We start from the raw sequence: 20882 nt of genomic DNA, 5'->3' as shown, positions 1-20882 counted from the left end.
CTGACTGGGGACTAAACCCACAACCTTGGCATATTGGGACGATACTCTAACTTACTGAGCTTCCCAGCCAGGGCTGGCTTCTCTTTTGAGGAGATACACCGAAAGGCAATCAGAAAGGTTCACAATTAAAAAAATGAAAAGAGAAAATGCTGCCCCAAAGTAAAACCTAGTTGATTTTCTTGGTTCAAACAGTATTATCTGATGGGCATTTTAGTGATAGGTGTTAACTAGACTTATTGTGGTGATCGTTCTGCAATATGTAAATATTAAATCATTATGTTGTATACTTGAAACTAATATATATCAGTTATATCTCAATAAAGAAAAACAGCATTTACTAAATCCATATGCCACATACTGTGCCACATGCACAGATACACACACATATATATACATATATCCTCATATGTCCAATAGAAATGACCGCCTCACAAGGCTGTTCTGAGAATAGAGATTTACATACATAACGGCATTGCTATTGGACAGGTGAGGACATAGACTCAGAAAGGTAAAGAAGTGACTTGTCTGTGGCTCTGGTGCTATTAAGTGATAGAATGAAAATCTGATCTCAGGTCTGGCTCAAAATGCAGACTGTGTTCCACTGAACCATGCCTACCTAAATAGCCACATCCCTCATCCGTAATATGATAACAGTCGCTGCTTATTGGTCTAGCTCTTCTCATTTGGCAAGCACTGTACTAAACAATTTGGGTGTATGATGTTATTTAATCCTCATAATCACACTGTGAGGTAGTTTCATCAAGATTTCCATTTCACAGTTGAGGAAACTGAGTTTTATACAAGTTCAGTAACTGCTTTGTTCCCACAGCTGGTAAGGAACAGGACCAGAGCAGAACCTAGGTCTAATAGCAGAACCCACTCTTTTACTCACGACATTCGACTGTAGGAAACTCACTCTAGTCCTGGTTCCAACCAGGCAAGTCATTTGATGGTTCTATCTCAATTTGCTTGTTAATTAAATGGGGTTATTGTTGCTTGTCCCTACCTATTTCACAGAGATATTGGGATTACAAATGAAAATGTGTGTAAGCTTTTAAGAAGGAAAATTGCTGTATAAATCTAGACACTGTCACAAGTTTCACTCAGATCTTCCCTCTTCCATGATCATAAAGGGATTTAACTGACATCATTAGCTCTCAAACATCCTCTGGAGTGGGTAGTATTATTATCTCCACTTATCAAAAGCTGAAGCACAAGGAGATGATGTAATTTGCTAGTCAGTGGCAGAGCTGAGAATAAAACCCAAAGATTCTAACTCCCACTGCTTATGCTCTTATGGTAAACCCTGTTTCTGTGTTTCAAATGTCACTGTAAAATTGACATGGGTTAAAATATTAGTGTCCACTTCAAAACACAGATTAAATACTTACAGAAATTAAATTTCCTAGTACAGCAACATTAATATAATCTCTAAGGGTCTTAATCCCCACATTCTAGAGGAACTGTATAAGGAATCAAAAAGAAAAATTTCAATTTCCCAACTGTTTAGTCTTCTCAAATAACTTATTAATCAAAGACTATAAAACTGGGAGAGTCATTATCTAGTTTCAATGAGTGAGTCTATTCACTTCCACAGGGAACACAAAACCTCAACATTAAATTGTTCCCTCACAAAATCAGAACAAAGTATCAAATACATTTTCACATCATAAACACTTAATATTATATAATTTGACTTGGAAATTATTCTAACATACCAGTCCACAATACCCTGAGCTCAAAATTCAAGTTCCAAAGCAAACTGTGTAATTAAAACAAAACCAAAAGTACTCATGGCAGCTTTATGACCATTCTTCTCCCGTATAAAAATCAAAATCAGTCTTGTGCTTCCCACCCAAGCCCCACCACAGACACTCACAAAACTTAAAAGCAGTAATGGGCCAATTCTGCCTACCATCCTGTCTTAAATAGGGAAGCAGTATTCAGTCTAGTCCCCGGATTATTAGCTCTTCCTAACTCCTGTTTTCTGGAACAAAACAATGATCTTTCAATTACCACCAGTTTGATAATCATATATTTTGAAATTATCACAGTGGCCAGAGAGAAAATAAGAGGAAGAAATTTCTACTCTCCAACAGAACTAAGTACCAGAGGCCACAGACATGTTATCATTGCTCTCTGGCTCTGACTGCATTGTATTTATAAATTAAAAACCTGTCATTTTGTTACAGGGACAAAACACAATTCACAGGAGCCTAAAAAGCTGTTCCACTAATGTCAAGAGTTTGCTTCTTGAGTGGCTTCAGATGTCTAAATTCACTCCTAGCTACACAGTACAAGTCCTACTACCTGTGCTGTAAAGAAAAGTAAAGGATGACATAGGACTCTAGTTTTTTTCAGAGGTTGCTTTAATACATTAGTCCATCTTTCCTTTGAGAAAAATCTTTGTCTTGATTTCTATAATTGAAAACAATTTTATTTTCTGTTGGGTCAGGTGCACTAAGGTCTCTCAAACTTTATTTTATTTTTAAAGATTTTATTTATTTATTTTTAGAGAGGGGGAAGAGAAGGAGGGAGAGAAACATCAATGTGTGGTTGCCTCTTGCCCACCCCCTACTGGGGGCATGAATTGGCTTGCAACCCAGGCATGTGCCCTGACTGGGAATCAAACAGGTGACCCTTTGGTTCGCAGGCTGGTGCTCAAACTTTTATCATGTAGATCTTGTTAAAATGCAGAATATAATTCAAAAGGTCTGGGACTGCATGTCCAACCAACTCTCAGGTGATGTCTATGCTACTGCTTGATGCACCACACTCTTGAGTAGCAGGACTCTAAGAAATGTTTCCAAATAGAAATAACCTTAATCAGATGTTCACTGAAAAAAATAAAAAAACAAAAACAAACAAACAAAAAAACCAGCTTCCTCCAACAGTTTGCAAAGGGAGATAATATTCCAGAGCCTAAACAAGATATTTGCTTCCTTCCCCTTTTTTTGTGATTTTTACCAGCTAGTTGAAAACCCAATGTAACAGCTTAAAAAAAGGGCATGTCCTTGGTGCTGACAATTTATTGGGGCTTATATGGCTGAACATAAAACTTCAAGCCTTTTGTTATAAAAGAGTTGACTCAAAATAAATATTTTAAAATTGTCATATACTAATGAATAAGTAATGTTTACAAAGAGCTTATAAGAGAATCACGTGGGATTAATAATTTTCACTTCTCTCCCCAAATAAATAGCTCATATACTAAAGAAGACACGTTTCTTTAAGCAGGGGGAAAAAAGCCCAACAAAAATAAAACCATGCTCCCCTGGCATAGTCATAATATTATTTTTGGTGAGGAAAATACCAAGATTAAGACATAAAAGGTATATGGGGAGAATTTCATAGTATTAAATTTGTCCTAGAACCTGGGGCAGGGTTCAGGGAAAGAGAACAGCTGGTAAACTTAAGAAAGATTTTTAACAGGAAAAAGATTGCACGTGACAGCAACAGTCCTTTCTCCTTGTGGAAAACCAACCTCCCCCGCACTTACAATTTTAGGTTGTCAGTAATGCTTTCTCTTCAGATGACCATTAGCCCAACCCCCCCAGAGAATTCAACCAACCATCATAAAAATTAAGTTGGTCAACAGGTTCAGCGGGCTGTACTCCATGTTACCCTTAAATGCTTTTGAAGCCAGTGAGGGTGAACATTCACGGTGGAAAGAGCAAGAGTAAAAAAAGAAATCACTTCTCTTCTCACGGAAGGAAGCTCCCATCCTGAGCACCTTTCCTCACTCTGTAGGGGAAGGTGTCTCAGTGCTTGTGTGCACTCTTCAGCCCCATAACCGTGAAGGTCGCAGCTGTCAGCTTCTCGTACACAAGGAACATGAGAGCAGCAGTGAGGACTGTCTGCAGCAGTTTGGCTTCAAGGCCTTTGTAGAGTCCCATCATTCCAAACCGCCTAAAAGGAAAGAAGTTTGAAAAACATTAAAGGCTTTCTTTATAAAAGTCAACTCCTGCACCAAAGAAACAGGCCACTGCTCTAACTGGTGTGGCTCAGTGGGTTGAGCTCAGGCTCTGAACCAAAAGGGTCGCTGGTTCAATTCCCAGTCAGGGCACGTGCCTGGGTTTCAGGCTGGGTCCCCAGTTGGGGGCACGCAAGAGGCAACCAGTGGATTTTTTCCCCCTCTCCTCTTGCTCACTGATGTTTCTTTCCCTCTCCCCACTCTTCCTCTCTCTAAAAATAAATAAATAAAATCTTAAAAAAAAAAAGAAAAAGGCCACTTTGACAGCTACTTCATAAAGGCGTATCCTTCAGAATCAAAACAAGCAATGGAAGTTTTAGATGTTAACAGACTTCTGTTGTCAAAGTACTTATTATCTTTAATGGTATTTGAAGACTGATTAAAGTTTAGTATCCATGAGCCACCAATCCTTTGTCTTTAAAATAACCATTAATTAGTGGAATGCTGACACTATCCCAGATAGGATGGAGATCATAAAACCATCTTAATGACAAGATCTCAGATCTAACTAAGAACTTTTAGATCTTTAACACTCTGCGAACTCAGTTACTTCACCATAACAGTCCTTAAATGGTAAGAAAGCTGCAAACTGGTTTGGGTCACTTTAGCCTCAACAGAACTAGGCAAAGTGACAGAAATGAAAGCTACCCCATTTTCAGGCTTCCCATACATTCGATCTTCTAAGCCAGTGGTTCTCAAACTCAGCATACATCAGAATCACCTGAAGGGCTTGTTAAGCCACAGATTATTGGGTCACATCCCCAGAGTTTCTGATTTACTAAGCCTGGGATGGGACTCAAGAATTTGCATTTCTACTAAGTTCCCAGGTGGAGATCACCCCTTTGGTACCAATCCTCCAACCACAGAGAAGAACGCTTGGAGCCAGCAGTTCGGAGTAAATGTTTCTCCACAGCTATTTGTTGAGAGCGAGCTCGTCTCATATGCCAGCTCACCTGCACCTCCAGGGCTATACTCAGCACGAACACGGATAGTACAGCTAATCAAGTGCTCCGTGCGCAAGCTATTCTGTATTTTATGTATCTGCTATGTGTGAAAACCTATTATTTGGGACAAATCATGTGATAAATAGGAATGAAGAGCCTTGACCCATATATTTCTAGTTCATTAATTAACATGAATTATGTTGCCCTCAGAAAAGTCTGCTCCAGTGTTTCTCAACATGAGGTCTGCTGTGGAAAAGAGAAAAGATATATATTGGTCTCTGTTTCTGGTTCCTGGCACAGAGCTCCCCAAACCCTTGTAATTACTTGAGCAGTAAGAACACTAGGAGCATCTCTTGTTCTACTGGTTGGTCTCTGACCACAGTTCCTGACAGAGCTCCTAAATCCCTTGGAATATCCTGGGTAACTGCAGTGTCTTTTATTGTAATGAGGTGACCCCTGGGTGGGCAACTCGATGGTGGGGGGTGGTCATCAAAAGGACCAAGCTTGGAATTTTCAGCCCCACCCCATCCTCCAGAGAGGGGAGAGAGCCAGACAGGGAGGTGATGGATCTGCCCACACGATGAAGCCTCCGTAAAAGCCAGCAGTACGCAGTTTGAAGAGCCCCCAGGTAGGTGAACACATCCGTGCACCAGAAGGTTAATGCACCCCAACTCCAAGGGCACAGAAGCTCCTGTGCTCAGGACCCTCCCAGGCCTCACCCTATGCACCTCTTCATCTGGCTGTTCATCTGTATTATCATGTACTTTAATAAACACACGTGTTTCCTTGAGATCTGTGAGACACTCTAGCAAAGAATCAAATCTCAAGGGAGAAGGGTCTTAGGAACCTCCAGTATATGGCCAAGTGAGACAGAAGTTTATGGATAATCCAGGGACCTATGACATGCAACAGGTATCTGAAGTCTGGTGGGACTGAAGTTGTGCCAGCCTTCGAATCAAAGGGTCGCTGGTTCGATTCCTGGTCAGGGCACATGCCTGGGTTGCAGGCCATGTTCCCCAATGTGAGGCGCACAAGAGGCAGCCACACATTGATATTTCTTTCCCTCTCTTCTTCCCTCCCTTCCCCATCTAAAAAAAAATAAAATCTTTTAAAAAATTAAATTTTAAAAATTCAGTTTCTCAGGTGTACTTTCCATATTTCAAGTGCTCAATAGCCACATGTGGTTAGTGGCAACCCTACTGGACAGCAAAGGTGTTTCCATCATTGTAGATGGAATGCTCTTCATTCACCCAACAGTTCTTGAGTGCACACTGAGCCTCTGAGGTCGAATATCTTTCTCTGCTTCCATCTCTCTGGTGTTGGGCAAGTCACCTTCTTTCTCCAACCCTGTTTCCTAATCTGCAACAATGGAAATATAGTCCCCTTCCACACATAAAAGACTGAGGGAGAACCAAACAAGACAAAAGATGTAAAAACATACTAGATTTGAAAACTGTATAATGCTACAGATTTCTAGTTAACACTACCTCCTTGAAGTTCTTGTTAACTACATTGTTTTTAACTCCCACAATGCTGGTAAAGATAGAATTTGTTATCACTTCTTAAGATAAATTTGGCTATGTTTATCAAAATTTGATATGTTCAAACTCTCTGTTTTAAAAAAATTTTTATTTATTTATTTTTAGAGAGAGAGGAAGGGTGGGAGAAAAAAAGGCAGAGAAACATTAATGTGTGGTTGCCTCTCACATGCTCCCACTGGGGACCTGGCCAGCAACCCAGGCATGTGCCCTGAATGGGAATTGAACCAGTGACCCTTTTGGTTCACAGCCCGCAGTCAATCCATTGAGCTACACCAGCCAGGGCTGTTCAAACTCTTTAACCAGGTAATTCCACTTTAAGGAATTTTCTCTACAATTACAATCACTCAGGTGTAGAAAGCTAAATGTATGAGCAATTCGTTCAGCAATGTTTGTAAAGGTAAAAACCTGGAAAAAAACTATCCATCAATAAGTGTATTGGTCAATAAATTATGGTATATAACAGAAAACTAATCACTATAAAAAGTTAGATACTTAAAAAAATAAGATAATTTATAGATACTTATATTCAGGGTTGTTTGTGATACTAAGTTTATATAAAGGCAAGTTGCAAAGCAGTATTACCATAGGATCCCATTTACATAAAAATGAATACCCAAGATATAGGTCTTATATAATTTTCTGGAAATACAAAGGGGGACCCACCAAAACATTGGAATTATCTTCTGGAGGGCAGGCCCCTCATAATACAGGCTTCCCCCATTAGTTGAGTGTTCTAGGAACCCATCTGTATCAGTGCACTAGCTGACATTGTTGTGAGAGGCTGCATTCAGCTTCAGTGAATTATTCTTTTTAAGACTCTTTCGATGCGTTTGCCCATTTCATGATGGGTGACTTACGACTGCACCTGACCACACCAATGTGCAGCAGCTTTTGACCAAAAAATACCCCAGCATGACCCCTGTGCCCCACCCTCCTTATTCACCCAATCTCGCCCTGAGCAACTTTGTTTTGTTTCCCTAGATGAAAAAAGTTCTTAAAGGGAAATCTTTTGACAATGTGGAGGGGGTGAAACAAAAAACGGCAGAAGCACTAACAGGTATCAAAATCAGCGAGTTCAAAAACTGTTTTGAGCAGTGGGAAAAACATCTCGATAGGTGTACTGCACAAGTGAGGAGTATTTTGAAGGTGACAGAAGGTTAAACATATAAGAATAAATACACAATTAAAAAAAAATAAATTCCGTTTTTTGGGGGGGTCCTCCCTAGTATATATCTTACATACTCAACTGTCAACAGTGACTGCCTCTTGGAAAAGAGAGAGGCAAGAGAGAAAAAGAGTAAATAAACATGTATTTATAGCTTTATTGAAGTTTACATGATTTCTTTTTTCTTTTTTTTTAAAGATTTTATTTATTTATTTTTAGAGAGGGAAGGGAGGGAGATAGGGAGATAGATAGATAGATAGAGAGAGAGAGAGAGAGAGAGAGAGAAACATCAATGTGCGGTTGCTGGGGGTTATGGTCTGCAACCCAGGCATGTGCCCTGACTGGGAATCGAACCTGGGACACTTTGGTTCCCAGCCCGCGCTCAATCCACTGAGCTACACCAGCCAGGGTGAAGTTTACATGATTTCAATCTGATGAGTTTTGACCGAGGTACACACTCACAAAATCACCACCACATTCAGGACAGTGGCTACCTCCGTCCCCTCCAGAACAGCCTCCAGAACAGCCTCACATCCCTCTGCGACCGTTCCCCCCTCTCCTCTCTCGGCCCCAGGTGAACACCGATGTGCTTTCTGTCACTGCAGATATTTGCATTTTCTCAGTTTGATATGCCCGTATTTTGCCTGATATAACATGCACTCTTTTGCCCAAATTTTTGAGGGAAAAATAAGGATCCCATATATGTATAATAATTCTGCATATAAATGTGCACAAAAACGTCGGTGTGCATTATACACGGCAAATGTGGTAAGTAGAATCATGCCGTATGAATTCTTTTATGACTGACTTTCACTTGGCATCACTTTTTTGAGATTCATCTGTGTTGTTGCATGAATCAATCATTTTTTCTTTTTTTATTTCTAAGTAGTATTCCATTATACAGAGATACCACAACTCATGTATCTGTTCACCTGATGATGAACACTTGAGATGTTTCCAGTTGCCGACTTACGCACAGAGCTGCTATTAACAAGTGCTGTCACACTGCACCAAGCCCCTAAAATGAGAAATGTCTGAGCGCAGCATCCAAGGGAGAGGTTTCCAGGCCGCACCCATCAAGCCAGGGCGCGAGTGAGACAGCGCCAACCGCCCCTGAGGGGGGGGGGGCTGCTGAAAGAGGACAGGGCGTGAAACCCCCACAAAGCTCACCTTACTCGCTGGTGAAGAAGATAGAGAACATTGCGAAGGCTCCCCAGTGTTCTGTTTTCTGGGTTGAGTCTGTGACGTCCAAACTGGGGAGGGAGAAGAAAGAAAGACTGCTCAGTACTGCTTTCTTTGCCTCAGTTTCTACCTGTAGAGGAAATTCCGTTGGGAGTGGTATCTTACGTCATACACCAATCAAAATATCCAACAGGTATGTAGATTTCATTGATCCTCTATTTTTCACTGAAATAGATGAACTATTTGTATGATATAAATGAAAATACGAAATATGTTTCAATGAAGTGAGCATGAGAATTTTGACTTTACAGAAAATTATGAGGAAAATTCTACCTCAAAAGAAAAAGAAAGATGCTCACGAAGATCTATAGATACTGCCGGTACGGCTTAACTTCCAGTCTTCTAAGAAGTTCTGATAAACATTATACTAATTAATTAGAACCATTACCGTCCAAGCTGTTCACATTATATATTTACATTATAAAAGTGTCAAAATAATTATCTGAATGCTACTGAATTCCCTTGTATTAAGTACTAGTTTTTATTTATTTTTTTAAAGATGTTATTTATTTATTTTTAGAGAGAGGGGAAGGGAGGGGGAGAGGGGGAAAGAGAGGGAGGGAAACATTGATGTACAAGAGGTACATCGACAGGTTGCCTCTTATATGCCCCCAACTGGGGACCTGGCTTGCAACCCAGGCATGTCCCCTGACTGAGAATTGAACTGGTGACCTTTTGGTTCTCAGGCTAGCACTCAATCCACTGAGCCACGCCAGCCAGGGCTTAAGTACCAATTTTTAAATAGTACGTTAGAAAAATACTTTGAACAGAAAGTAGTAATTTTTTGAACTGAAATACTCTCACTGCTACCCTCATTTTATTCCTCAGTAAGTCCTTTCGATTCTTTTCCCCAAAACAGATCATGACTCTTTCCCTGTCTCACCTCTGCTCTCCACTGCTACCACTTCAGTCCAGGCCACCATCACCTCTCACCTGTGTTCCTGAAACAGCCTCCTACCTGACTGTCCCCCCTTTCCCTTAGCCTCTGACCAATACATCACCATAGCCACACTAATCTTCTAGAATTGTACTGAGCTGCCCAAAAAGCTCATTTGGTTTTTTGCTGTAAGATAGCTCTAATAGAAGCTTAGTTGTCTTTAACATCATTTGAAACAATTTTGTTGACTGTATTGTGACAGCTGTCATATCAGTGTGCATTTAAAAAAACACATCAAAATCGGTGAATGTTTGTGTAGACATTTTAATACTGAAGATGGAAGAAAATACACATTTTCAGCATATTTATTTATTTTTAACTGTTACTCAAGTACAGATTTCTGTCTTTTGCTTTTCCCCACATATTATGCTTTATTATTTCAATAAAGATAAAAGCACAACAGAAATGCAAAAAAAGATTTGTGCAGTGTATGGAGAAGGTGCTGTGACTGATCGAATGTGTTAAAAATGGTTTTCAGTTTTGTGCTGGAGATTTCTCACTAAATGATAGTCCCTGGTTGGGGAGACCAGGTGAAGTTGATAGAGATCAAATCGAGACATTAATTGAGAACAATCAACATTCTACCACACAGGAGACACACAAATATGCAAATCAATAAAGCTACCTGTGAAAATGAAAAATGTGTCTTTTATTTTATGGAAAAAAGCACAGACTTTTTGGCCAACCCAATAAATCAATCACATTACTCCCCAGTGTCAAACCCTTCAAAGGCTTCCCACAAACGGAAGATAAACTCTAGACCTTCCCTGCTACTTTTCCAACCTCATCCTGAGCCACACTCCAGCCAGAGTGGTCTCCTTTTGGTACTTAGCATTCACCAGGCTCTTAGCACATCATGTTCCCTCTACCTAGAATGCTGTTTGCATAGCTGGGTCCTTATCATCATGTAATTTTTTTTCTTCAATTAAAAAAAATTATGTATTGAATTTTAGAGATAGAGAAAGGAAGGGGGAGGGAGAGAGGGAAGGAGGAGCGGGGGAGAGAAAGAAACAGTAATTTGTGGTTGACCTTGCATGTGCCCCGACTAGAGATCAAACCCACAACCTTGGGGCATCTAGATGATGCTCTAAACAACTGAGCTACTCGGCCAGGGCTTCCCTGTAAGTCTTGATTTACATATGCCTCCTCTGAGGAGCCCATCCCCAATCATCCCAGGTATCTAAGAAGAGCCCCACCATGCCCCTTTCCACTAAGGCACAGAAAGCTGCTTACTTTCTTTGTAGCTCTCTTCTCAATTTGTAATTACCTATTTATTTTGCTTATTTACCCATTAATTCTCTCCTCAATTACCTCCATAAAGGCAGGGATTATGAGTATTTTATTTAACATATGTACCTAATTTTTCACACAGAGTGGGCACTTAATAAACATTTCAATAAATAACTTAATAAGTAATCCAGAAATCTAAAAGTGTTCCAAAATAACAAAGCAAAATCATTAATTGCTCTTGAATAAACTAAGGGAATCAACCTCAGGTTTTGTAAAGGATAATCTGCCCTAGGGTACCAAGGAAATCAATCTGAATGAGAAGGAGCAAACTTACACTTTTCTGAGTCTTTTAAGAACGTTTTGCCACAAATTGGGTTTTCTGAGACACTAAAAACTGCAAATGTAAACTTCCTTCCAAACCAAACAGGAAACCAACTGATAGCCAGCCTGGTTAGCAGAATATAACATAAACAAACAAAAAAAAAAGAATGAGGAATGCTCTGGCCTACCAACTGACTACTCTATTGCTTTACTAATATTAACACTGCTTTAGAGAAACCACGCATTTTAGAATGTCATTCGACTAAATGCAGGAAAAACCCCCGGCACTCACCCTTAGAATGGACTGTACCGTCTGCAAGGGATAGGTGACTGTGGTGGCAATTGCTTTGGCTACTGCACCAATGATGAACACATCCAAAGAAGAAAGCTGGAAAGCAAAGAAAGACAAACCATGTCATTCCAAACAACAAGAACAAGAGATTACTATTTGCTGCTTTCAAAATCAGGGACTACCTTCACCCTGGCTGGTGTGGCTCAGTGGATTGAGCGCTGGCCTGCAAACCGAAAGGTTGCTGGTTCGATTCCCAGTCAGGGCACAGGCCTGTGTGGCAGGCCAGGTCCCCAGTGGGGGGCGTGTGAGAGACAACTGCTTCTCTCTCACATGACAACGTTTCTCGCCCCCTCTTTGTCCCTCCCTTCACTTCTCTCTAAAAATAAACAAATAAAATCTTTTAATAAAAACATTTTAAAAAATCAGGGATTACCTTTGTTCGTTTCTTTAAAAGCTGCCGTTTTAAGCCTTCATAGAACATGAACTGGATGGCAGGATTGAAGACCAACAGCAAGGAGGGAAACGTGCCGTTCCATAAAGACAAGAACCCTTCATCTCGAATGATCTGGTGAAAAGCATCTAAGCAAGAAATCAAGGATATGTGACGACAGTCCCTTGACTAGAGAAGACAAGGCGAATTCTGTTCAAATGTATCCGGAATAGAAACCACACGGTTTCCTATCTTGTAATGATATTTTAGGGGCAAGTTCATCAGTTAACTACTTTTTAATAATTATCAGACACTGATAGTCACCAAGTTATTGAGAGACAACTTCAATCATAGGGAACTCCTTCGGAAAGTCTGGGGTCAGAATGTCAAGTTTTCCTAAGTAATTACAGCACCACTGCGCACTCTGTATTATAGAAACTTGTGAACTGACAGCCCGTGTGTCCCACAACAAAGGCCAGTGAAACAAAAAGTACCAGAGTTACTTGGAGTCTGTTCTATCAGACTGGCTTATAAGAAAACCACTGTTCTCATCACGAACATGGGAAAGAAGCAGCTGGCAGTGTGATCCTATTAAAAAGCAGAAGCTCATAGATACCAGACATTAATCTGGTTTCTTTATCCAAAGATAACACTAGAAAGAAAGTACAGTATATTATTCTTCAGCTATATCACCCTTCCCACCCACACTCACGGTAGCAGTTACGTCTCTACCCCTTGTCTTTGGGCTTAGCCATGTGCTATGCTTTGGACAAGAGGATGTTATCAGACAAGTTGCAAACAGGGGCTTGAAATATGTTTGCATGACTGGGTGTGTCTCTTGTGCATCACCATCAGTAAGAAAAGAATATGCTCAAGCTGGTCCCAGAAAGATGACGAGACACATGGAGCCGAGACTCCCAGGCTGAGAACGGCCTAGATGAGCCAAATCCCTATCAATCCGCAGACACTTGAGCTAAAGAAATGCTTACTATGAGATTTGAGGTTATCTTTATACAGCCTTATCTTACCAATAAATTCCAGATACAAAGAATAAAGAAAACCCTTAAACAGAAACTCACCAAGAAACACTTACCAATAATACCTTTATAGTTGGTTGGTACAATGTCTTCATTCCTAAACTTTGCCCCTTGCAGCTTCAGTCTGGTATTTACCACCCAGAGTGGCGTTGTCAGCAACACATTCACCACTCCTTTAAAAAGAAAGAGGGAGAGACAAAGGAAAAGCAAAATGTAACCTTTTAAGCTTTGTTGTCTGTATAAAAGCTACAATCCCATGTTCCACTTATACTTCTGCCCAGACCTACTAGGAGACCTAAGGTAAGGTGTCTCTTTGGACCAGGGAACAACACAAGCCACTATTGTTAGAAGCAATTCGGAAGCCTTGCTGATAGTAGAATGCCTAGCAGTAGTATCTTTCCACATGAGAAGAGTAGTAAGTTTCCTCATTTGTATAACAGGAGGTGATCTATTATATAGCATCCAAAGTAGCAATTCTGATAAAGTTTTAAATACAATTTTTCAAAAACACCTTTAAGAGATGTGGCTTACTGATCACATGCTAAGTCCATGGCAACATCAGATGAAACATACAATTTACAACTATCCTGTAAGGAGCTCACATGGTTTTAAGTGAGTATGGGCCTGGCATAATGGGTGACAAGTGGGAGAAAGTGGTGACATTGGAAAGTGCTTCCACAGGGACTAGACTAGAGGACTGTAGAAGAGTTCCTTGTCACTTAAGGAATTAGGACAGGCAGGCAGCAAGCAGCAGTTATGAACTGTCACAAAACACCTGAAACAGCTTTACAAGCATCATGATCCTTACAAGCTTAAGGATGGGGATCTCGGCCCCCCAAGGTTGACTCAGAGTGGAACAAAATGAGCCAGGTGCTTCTTTTTTGAAAACACATGTTCCCAATTTAACACCATCTTGGGATACTAACACATTCCTCATCAGTCCTGAAAGGATTAAAACAAACAAACCAGAGAGAGTTGTAACAAAGTACCTGACACATAGTATATACTTTATAAATATTTGTTAAATAAATACTGAACACATGAACCAATGAACAAACTCAGTCAACAACCATACATGGAGTTATCTGGTGCTAACCGCGCTGTGAAGAACCAAGAGGTGCAGTCCTAAGGAAGAGAAATCTCTTTTACTAAAAGTCATTGAAACACAACGTGAGAAAGACTGTTTTGATTTAAGGAATCTCAAAATACACCATGCAAAAAACACAGCCTAACCAAGAACAAGATTGTGCAACAGCCAAGAGATTAAAATTGTTTTCATTTGTTGCATACAGTTGCAAAAGTACAATGTTTTGCTACCTCTCTCTTAGGAGGATTATGAGGATACATTTCTCAAAATAAAAGGCATTATTAAGTAATTTTATGAGTGTGCCTGTCATATTTTTATAGTCACATAACACCAAGGAGTCATCTTTAGCTATGACTCAATATATTCATACATTGTCACTTGAGGCACTGACCAGAATCTGAGTAAGTCTTACTGAGAGATTCTCGCTGGTCTCATTTTTAAAAAGCACTAGTGCCCAAGAAGCCAAGGCAGAATAGCAATACACGCCCATCTGCCCGGACTTTGTAGTGCATTCCTATTCAGTGCAAGGCACACATCACTTAACAGAAAAATCAACAGCCAGAAAAACCAGACTAAAAAGTGCTACTGAGTAGACTACCTTAAAAAAAAAAAAAAGATGACAACAGGAGAGCTCAGAGCCAGAGATCACAAGCATCAATGGATACTGTAGACAGAGACAGGGTACATACCTTTCTAAACAAATGAAACAAATTGCCCATTAAATAAATTCTTTAGAAATCAAAATTTCCTTCATGTTCGATTCAAGAAGTAGGTACACACAAAACATGTCAGGTAATGCAGCCAAGATTAAGATTTCACCGTTATATAAAATTCTGCTTTCATATCCCCTTTATTGACTGAGCTGAAAGATTGAGAGGATACTATGCACAATCTGAAGTACAAAAATGCACTACATCATTTCAAGAGAATATAGAGTCCTTGTAAGAACATTTTGTATTTCAAAGCTTTTTATCTGAGAAGTTCAAGTACTCTGTTTGTCACCTGAGCCAAAACAGATACAGATTTTTTAAACACTATAACTTTATGAGTTCTGGGAAAAGACACTCAAAATACTTGAGGATCCAAAACTTTGCTAGAAACTTACAACCTTTGTTATCAAGCAAAGGACAGCATTTCGTTTTGGAAAAACAACTATAAATGGTCATGATGAGCGATTCCAAGTCTTACTAACTGAATGATAAGACTGAAGGATAAAAAATGTTACTTGCTTATTTATGAGGCTATGTAGAAAATTATTTTTCTAATTCCAGGATGCGGCTATTACTTCAGCTCTAAGATGGGAATACTAATACTTTACCTACTTAATGACAGGAGATTGATTTCCTTACAATTTGAATGATTCTATTTATTTTTTAGAAAAAAAATCATTTCTGGGAAAACAGAACCAAAATTAAGAGATGAAGAACAGTAACTGAACCCACTCACTAAAATTATTCACTGATTCAAGGAATAATTGGAACACAGCTATCTACTTCTGAAATCTTCAAAACAAATAGTTTTATTAGCAGCGAATCTTCCTTGGTAAGGAGAGAAAACAAAAATGAAGTATGTTAACTGGCTGTGTGCTTCTGGGAAATGTACGCAATAACCACTGATATAAGAAAGTGGCAGATGAAGGCCACAAATCTAACCATCTGTCTCCCTACGAAAGAATGCAACTAGATACAAAAAAGGAACACATCTGCCTTACCAGAATTAACACTGGAGGACAGGAAATGAATATGAACTGTCAAAACAATGATAACATCATTGTCATTCAAAAAGTTATTTGTAAAAATCCCAGTTTAATAAAAATGGTATTTTCTTCATTTAAGTTATCTGCAAGGTTCTTTTCCCAAATTCTTCCCCAGGGTATCAAGCCATATGGGCTTACTTCTGTGAAAATAAATAATTAAAATAAATTTCTAAGTTTCAAGTAGAATTTGAAAACAGAGGGGTGGGCAAAAGTAGGTTTACAGTTGTTACATGGAAAAAGACATGCAGTTATAATACTATAAGAATAAACACTGCTCTGTGGACTCACAACTGCAAACCTACTTTTGCCCACCCCTGTACTGTTCCTAGTTTTCCCGGGAAATAATGAAACTCATTTCTATAGTGACTATAATACACTGATAGGGCTCACAGCAGGAAGGAAAAAAGCTATTCTATTATTGTAAGAAGGCATAGGTATTAAGATACAAAAACGTATTATAAGAAGTTTAAAACTCATAAAAGTTCCAAGGAAATGCCTACCTTCAGAAATTCATTTGACCAAGGGTCTCAACTGTGACACTACTGACATTCTGGTCTAGACAATTCTTTATTTGGGGGTGTATGGGGGGACTAGTGCTGTTGCGTAGGATGGTTAGCAGCACCCTTGCCCTCTGCCCACTAGGTGTCAGCAGCACCCCCCAGTTGTGACAACCGGAGGTGTCTCCAGAGATTTGCCAAACGTTCCCTGTGGGCCAAATCAGCCTCCGTTGAGAACCACTGTCCTAATTCAATCACCAGGTGATTTATTCACTTTATTTTTGAAAGTTTCAAAAGACAGAAATTCACTCTCACCCCAATAATCTGTTTTTATAAGAGCTTAGAAATTTTATTTTTATTGATATTAAACCTATCTTCTTAAACAACTGGAAACATATATGAAATTAGCTAGGAAATTATCTTTACCTGAGGTATGAATTAGCAATTCTGAAATAACTGTGTGTGTATTGTGATCCTGGCCCAAATCCTTTAGGTAGCATAGATCAAGTACAGCCAAGTCCCTTCCCACAAGTCCTCCGTTCACGGTCTGCTCATCAAATATATATTGTATGTCTAGTACGTGATCAACCCTGTTCTAGGTGCTGACAACACAGCAGTTAATAAAAATAAAGTCCCTGTTCTCATGAGACTTACATTCTAATGGTATAATAAGACAAGATAAATAAGTAAAATATGTAGAATGTTAAGAGGACAGGCTTAAGAAGAAAAAAAATTTTTAAAGATTTTACTTATTTACTTTTAAAGAGAGGGAGAGGGAGAGAGAAAGGGAGGGAGAGAAACATCGATGTGACAAAGAAACCTCAGTCAGCTGCTTCTCACGCACGCCCTGACTGGGAACGAACCTGCAGCCCAGGCATGCGTCCTGACCGGGAACCGAACGGGTGGCCTTTCACTTTGCAGGATGACACCTAACCAACTGAGCCACGCCAGTCAAGGCTTAAGGAGAAAATTTAAGTACATTATTGGGCTGTCTATTTCAGAAATTATGTCCACTTAGGGGAAAGACGTTAGAGGAGGTGAGGGAGTGAACCAGGGAGTTACCAGGCAGAGGAAGCAGCAGGTACGTGGCCCCGAGGCTGAAGCATGCCAGGGGTGTTCAGGGAGCAGAGGCCAGTGTGGCTGCAGGGGCGTGAGGGGAGAGAACACGAGGAGGGCCGGGTCATACAGCGCTTTATAGGACAAGGTAAGGACTCTGGCTTTTATAGGCTGAGCAAGACGGGAAGCAACTGGAAGGCTTTGAACAGAGAAATAACATGCTCTTGCTTATGTTTTAACACAGTCACATCGGCTGTTGTGTGGAATACAGACTGAAGGGGACAAAAGAGTCAGCAGGGCATCAGTTGGGAGGCTCTGAAGATAATCCAGTCAACAGTTTATTGTGGTTTGGACTAAGGTCATAGTGGAGACAAGTGGCTGAGGTGAATACCATATGAAGAAAGAGGCAACAGGATTTGCTCATAGATTGGAAGCGGGGTTAGAGAGAGAGATGAAAAATTCAAGATTTTTCTTTTTTTCATTTTAATCATTGTTCAAATACAGTTTTCTCCTTTTTACTCCCAATCCAGTCCCCCCTCCCACCCGAGATTTTTCTTAGGGCAATGATAAGACTAGAGTTGCCACTTAGGAAAATGTAGATGATGAGAGAAGCAGTCCTTTAAATTTAATTCATTCATTCAACAATTAATCAGTACCTTCCCTGTACTGGGCACTGTGTTAAAACACTGAGGATGGCCCTGGCTGGCGTAGCTCAGTGGATTGAGCGCGGGCTGCGAACCAAAGTGTCGCAGGTTCGATTCCCAGTCAGGGCACATGCCTGGGTTGCAGGCCATGACCCCCAGCAACCGCACATTGATGTTTCTCTCTCTCTCCCTTTCTCCCTCCCTTCTCTCTCTAAAAATAAATAAATAAATAAAAATATTAAAAAAAAACACTGAGGATGTAGAGATAACAAAAATGTAGTATCTGCCTTGAAGGGGTTCACTGTCTAGTAAAATATAAAGACACGATGCAGACTATTATCACACGGTACAGTAAGCACTGAGACAGAGGTATACACTACGGTGGTGCACAAAGGATGGGCAGCTAACCCAGAATGAAACCTGAGGGTGGTGAAGAAGCCTTCAGAGAAGGCTTTCTGAGAAGTAGCTTCATTGAGAATAAAAGGATGAGTAAACAGGAGTTAATACAACGAAAAAGGCAGGAAGACTGTATCAGACAGACAATGAAGTATACTGTACAAAAAGAATGTTTCAGACAGGTAACAGCAGCGAGAGAGGAATGGAGTTACTAAACAGTTTGGCGTGAAGATGGGAATGGCTAGAGAGGCAAACCATATCACAGCAGATCTTACATGTTAGGCCCTTATCCCAGGTATGGTGGGGGCCTCGTACATTGAGGGTGCCATGTCTTTCTTTGCTCTGTATGCAAGCGACAGGCATTGAGGGTTTTGAAGCTGGGGACAACACAATCAGACCTGGGCTTCAGAAAGGCAGTTCTTAACCATCTCTCTGACAAGTCATGTAACGGAGGATGCTCAGAGCTGGCAAAAGACGCATCAGCTCTCCCTGCACGCCAAGCATGACTCCACCCTTCTTCTCAAGTACTCAAGAAAACATTTCAGAATCTAAGTAAATTAGAGTAACAGTATTACAATGGGATCTCCTTTAACCAGCTCTACATAATGGACTCCCCAGAGAAACCAGTGTTTCTCTTTTCCTTTATCAGATACTGACAGACATCCACAGCACGGCCAGTCTCTGGTACGCCCATGCTCGCCTACTTCCCTCTCACTGGGCTGTGTGCTTACCAACTGTGAACTACGCCTCTTTTCAAACCTGCTTATGTCAGTTGTGTCGGTTACTGTAGGCAAAACATGACAGGTATAGGTTATGTAAGAAAAAAAAAAGCAAAAACTCCCATCAGTGAACCAATATGCCTTGGCAATACATTTAAAAAATTGAAATAATATATTCATACACCTTAAGTTAAAATACCTGAGGTCAGTAGGCTATTTACAATATTCTCCACATCAAGTGACTTTTTAAAACTGACTGCCCCACTATACCGATCTAGTTGTGTTAGGTATGGAGGAATCTACTGTAATCATAAATTGTGAAAGAATTAGGAAATAAGCAGAGCACAGTGAGAGAGAATAACAGGGGGTGGGGTTTACTTTGTAGATAAGAGGATGCCAGATAGAGCAAATGAACAGCTTTCAACAATCAAAAAGGAAAAGATTTCGTCATATACTTCATGAATTACTAGTTTTACCAGAAGTTGTGAGTTAGTACTGGACAGTCAATCATAACCTTTTAAATGTCAATACATATAAACTACAGTAATCTAAAATGCATTAAAATCAAGATAAAAAAAACTTGGTCTCAAGTATAAAAATCAGACTAGATTGCCATTTGTTGCAATTATGTAAAACAGATTCCCTCTGTACAGGATCTATTCTGATATTTTTTTCTGATATTTTTTGAGATATGTGAACATATCTCAAACTTGAGTTCTTTGAGTTCTGACACTGTTTGAGAACTAGTGAGAAGACTTCTGGTCAAGATGGAGGCACAAGTAGACAGACACACTTTGCCTCCTCGCACAACCGCAGAGAGAATTACAACTAGTGAGGAGGACCTAAGAGACAAGGAAATCAGAACAGGAATAGTCCAGATAAGAGATGACACCTGATTTGGGGAAATGGCTATGTGTACGGAGAAGAAATGGATTCTGAAGATACTTGGAAGACAGACTGATGGTTCTTAATGATCAAGTGCATGTGGAGGGTGAGACAGCACCCTCGGGGATAACTCCCAGATTCTACCCTGACCCACTTACCAACAACTATCTGTTCATTTTCTCAGATAATGAAACCTTGTTATACTCTGTGTGAAAGTGAGTCTGGTAGGGGGTGAAGGTGGTTGAAGTACACACATCCAGTTGTAAAATAAATAAGCAATGGAGATATATAGTATATAACATAATTACTATAGTTAATAATACCTTACTGTATATTTGAAAGTTGCTGAAGGAATAGATTTGATAGTTCTCTCCAAAAGGAAAAAAAACTTCTAATTATGAGTGGTGATGATGTTAACTAAAAACTTACTGTGGTGATCATTTCTCAATGTATACACATATTGAACCATAATCCTGTATGCCTGAAACTAATGTTACAATTATATTTCAGTTTTAAAAAAGCTGGCCCAAGTGTAAGTTAATTAGATCAAAATCAACCTAAGACTAAAATGAGAATATTAAGCAGGAGAAAAGCTCAGAGGCCGGACCAAAAAGCAGCAGTAGTCTCACACAGCTCTGCAGGAGAACTAGGGGCCCATGACTACTCCTGGCCTGGTAACTGCTTTTCAACCAAATAATTTTGATTTCAAGTGGACATTTATATTATTCAA

General features: G+C 39.9%; 1 protein-coding gene across 2 annotated transcripts in view; it reads right to left on the bottom strand.

The window, feature by feature from the left end:
• Positions 1–1888: 1888 nt before the first annotated feature.
• SLC25A17 (solute carrier family 25 member 17) overlaps positions 1889–20882 on the bottom strand; it is a 44653-nt gene continuing 25659 nt past the window's right edge. Inside the window, exons 5-9 of one of the 2 annotated variants that reach the window (XM_045835079.1) lie at positions 13169–13285; positions 12079–12224; positions 11646–11741; positions 8794–8876; positions 1889–3909 (exon numbers count right to left, since the gene is read on the bottom strand). In XM_045835079.1, the coding sequence (XP_045691035.1) occupies positions 3762–3909; positions 8794–8876; positions 11646–11741; positions 12079–12224; positions 13169–13285 (590 nt within the window). In that variant the 3' untranslated portion in view covers positions 1889–3761. Of the gene's footprint in view, positions 3910–8452; positions 8642–8793; positions 8877–11645; positions 11742–12078; positions 12225–13168; positions 13286–20882 lie in introns of those variants that run through there. The other variant, XM_045835080.1, reaches the window with a different exon arrangement.

Source organism: Phyllostomus hastatus, unplaced genomic scaffold, assembly GCF_019186645.2.
Source record: "Phyllostomus hastatus isolate PE091 unplaced genomic scaffold, TTU_PhHast_1.1 phas_contig_198, whole genome shotgun sequence".
Taxonomy (NCBI): Eukaryota; Metazoa; Chordata; class Mammalia; order Chiroptera; family Phyllostomidae; genus Phyllostomus; species Phyllostomus hastatus.
Note: the sequence above shows the minus strand (reverse complement) of the source record. Positions and strands in the feature narration are given on the sequence as shown.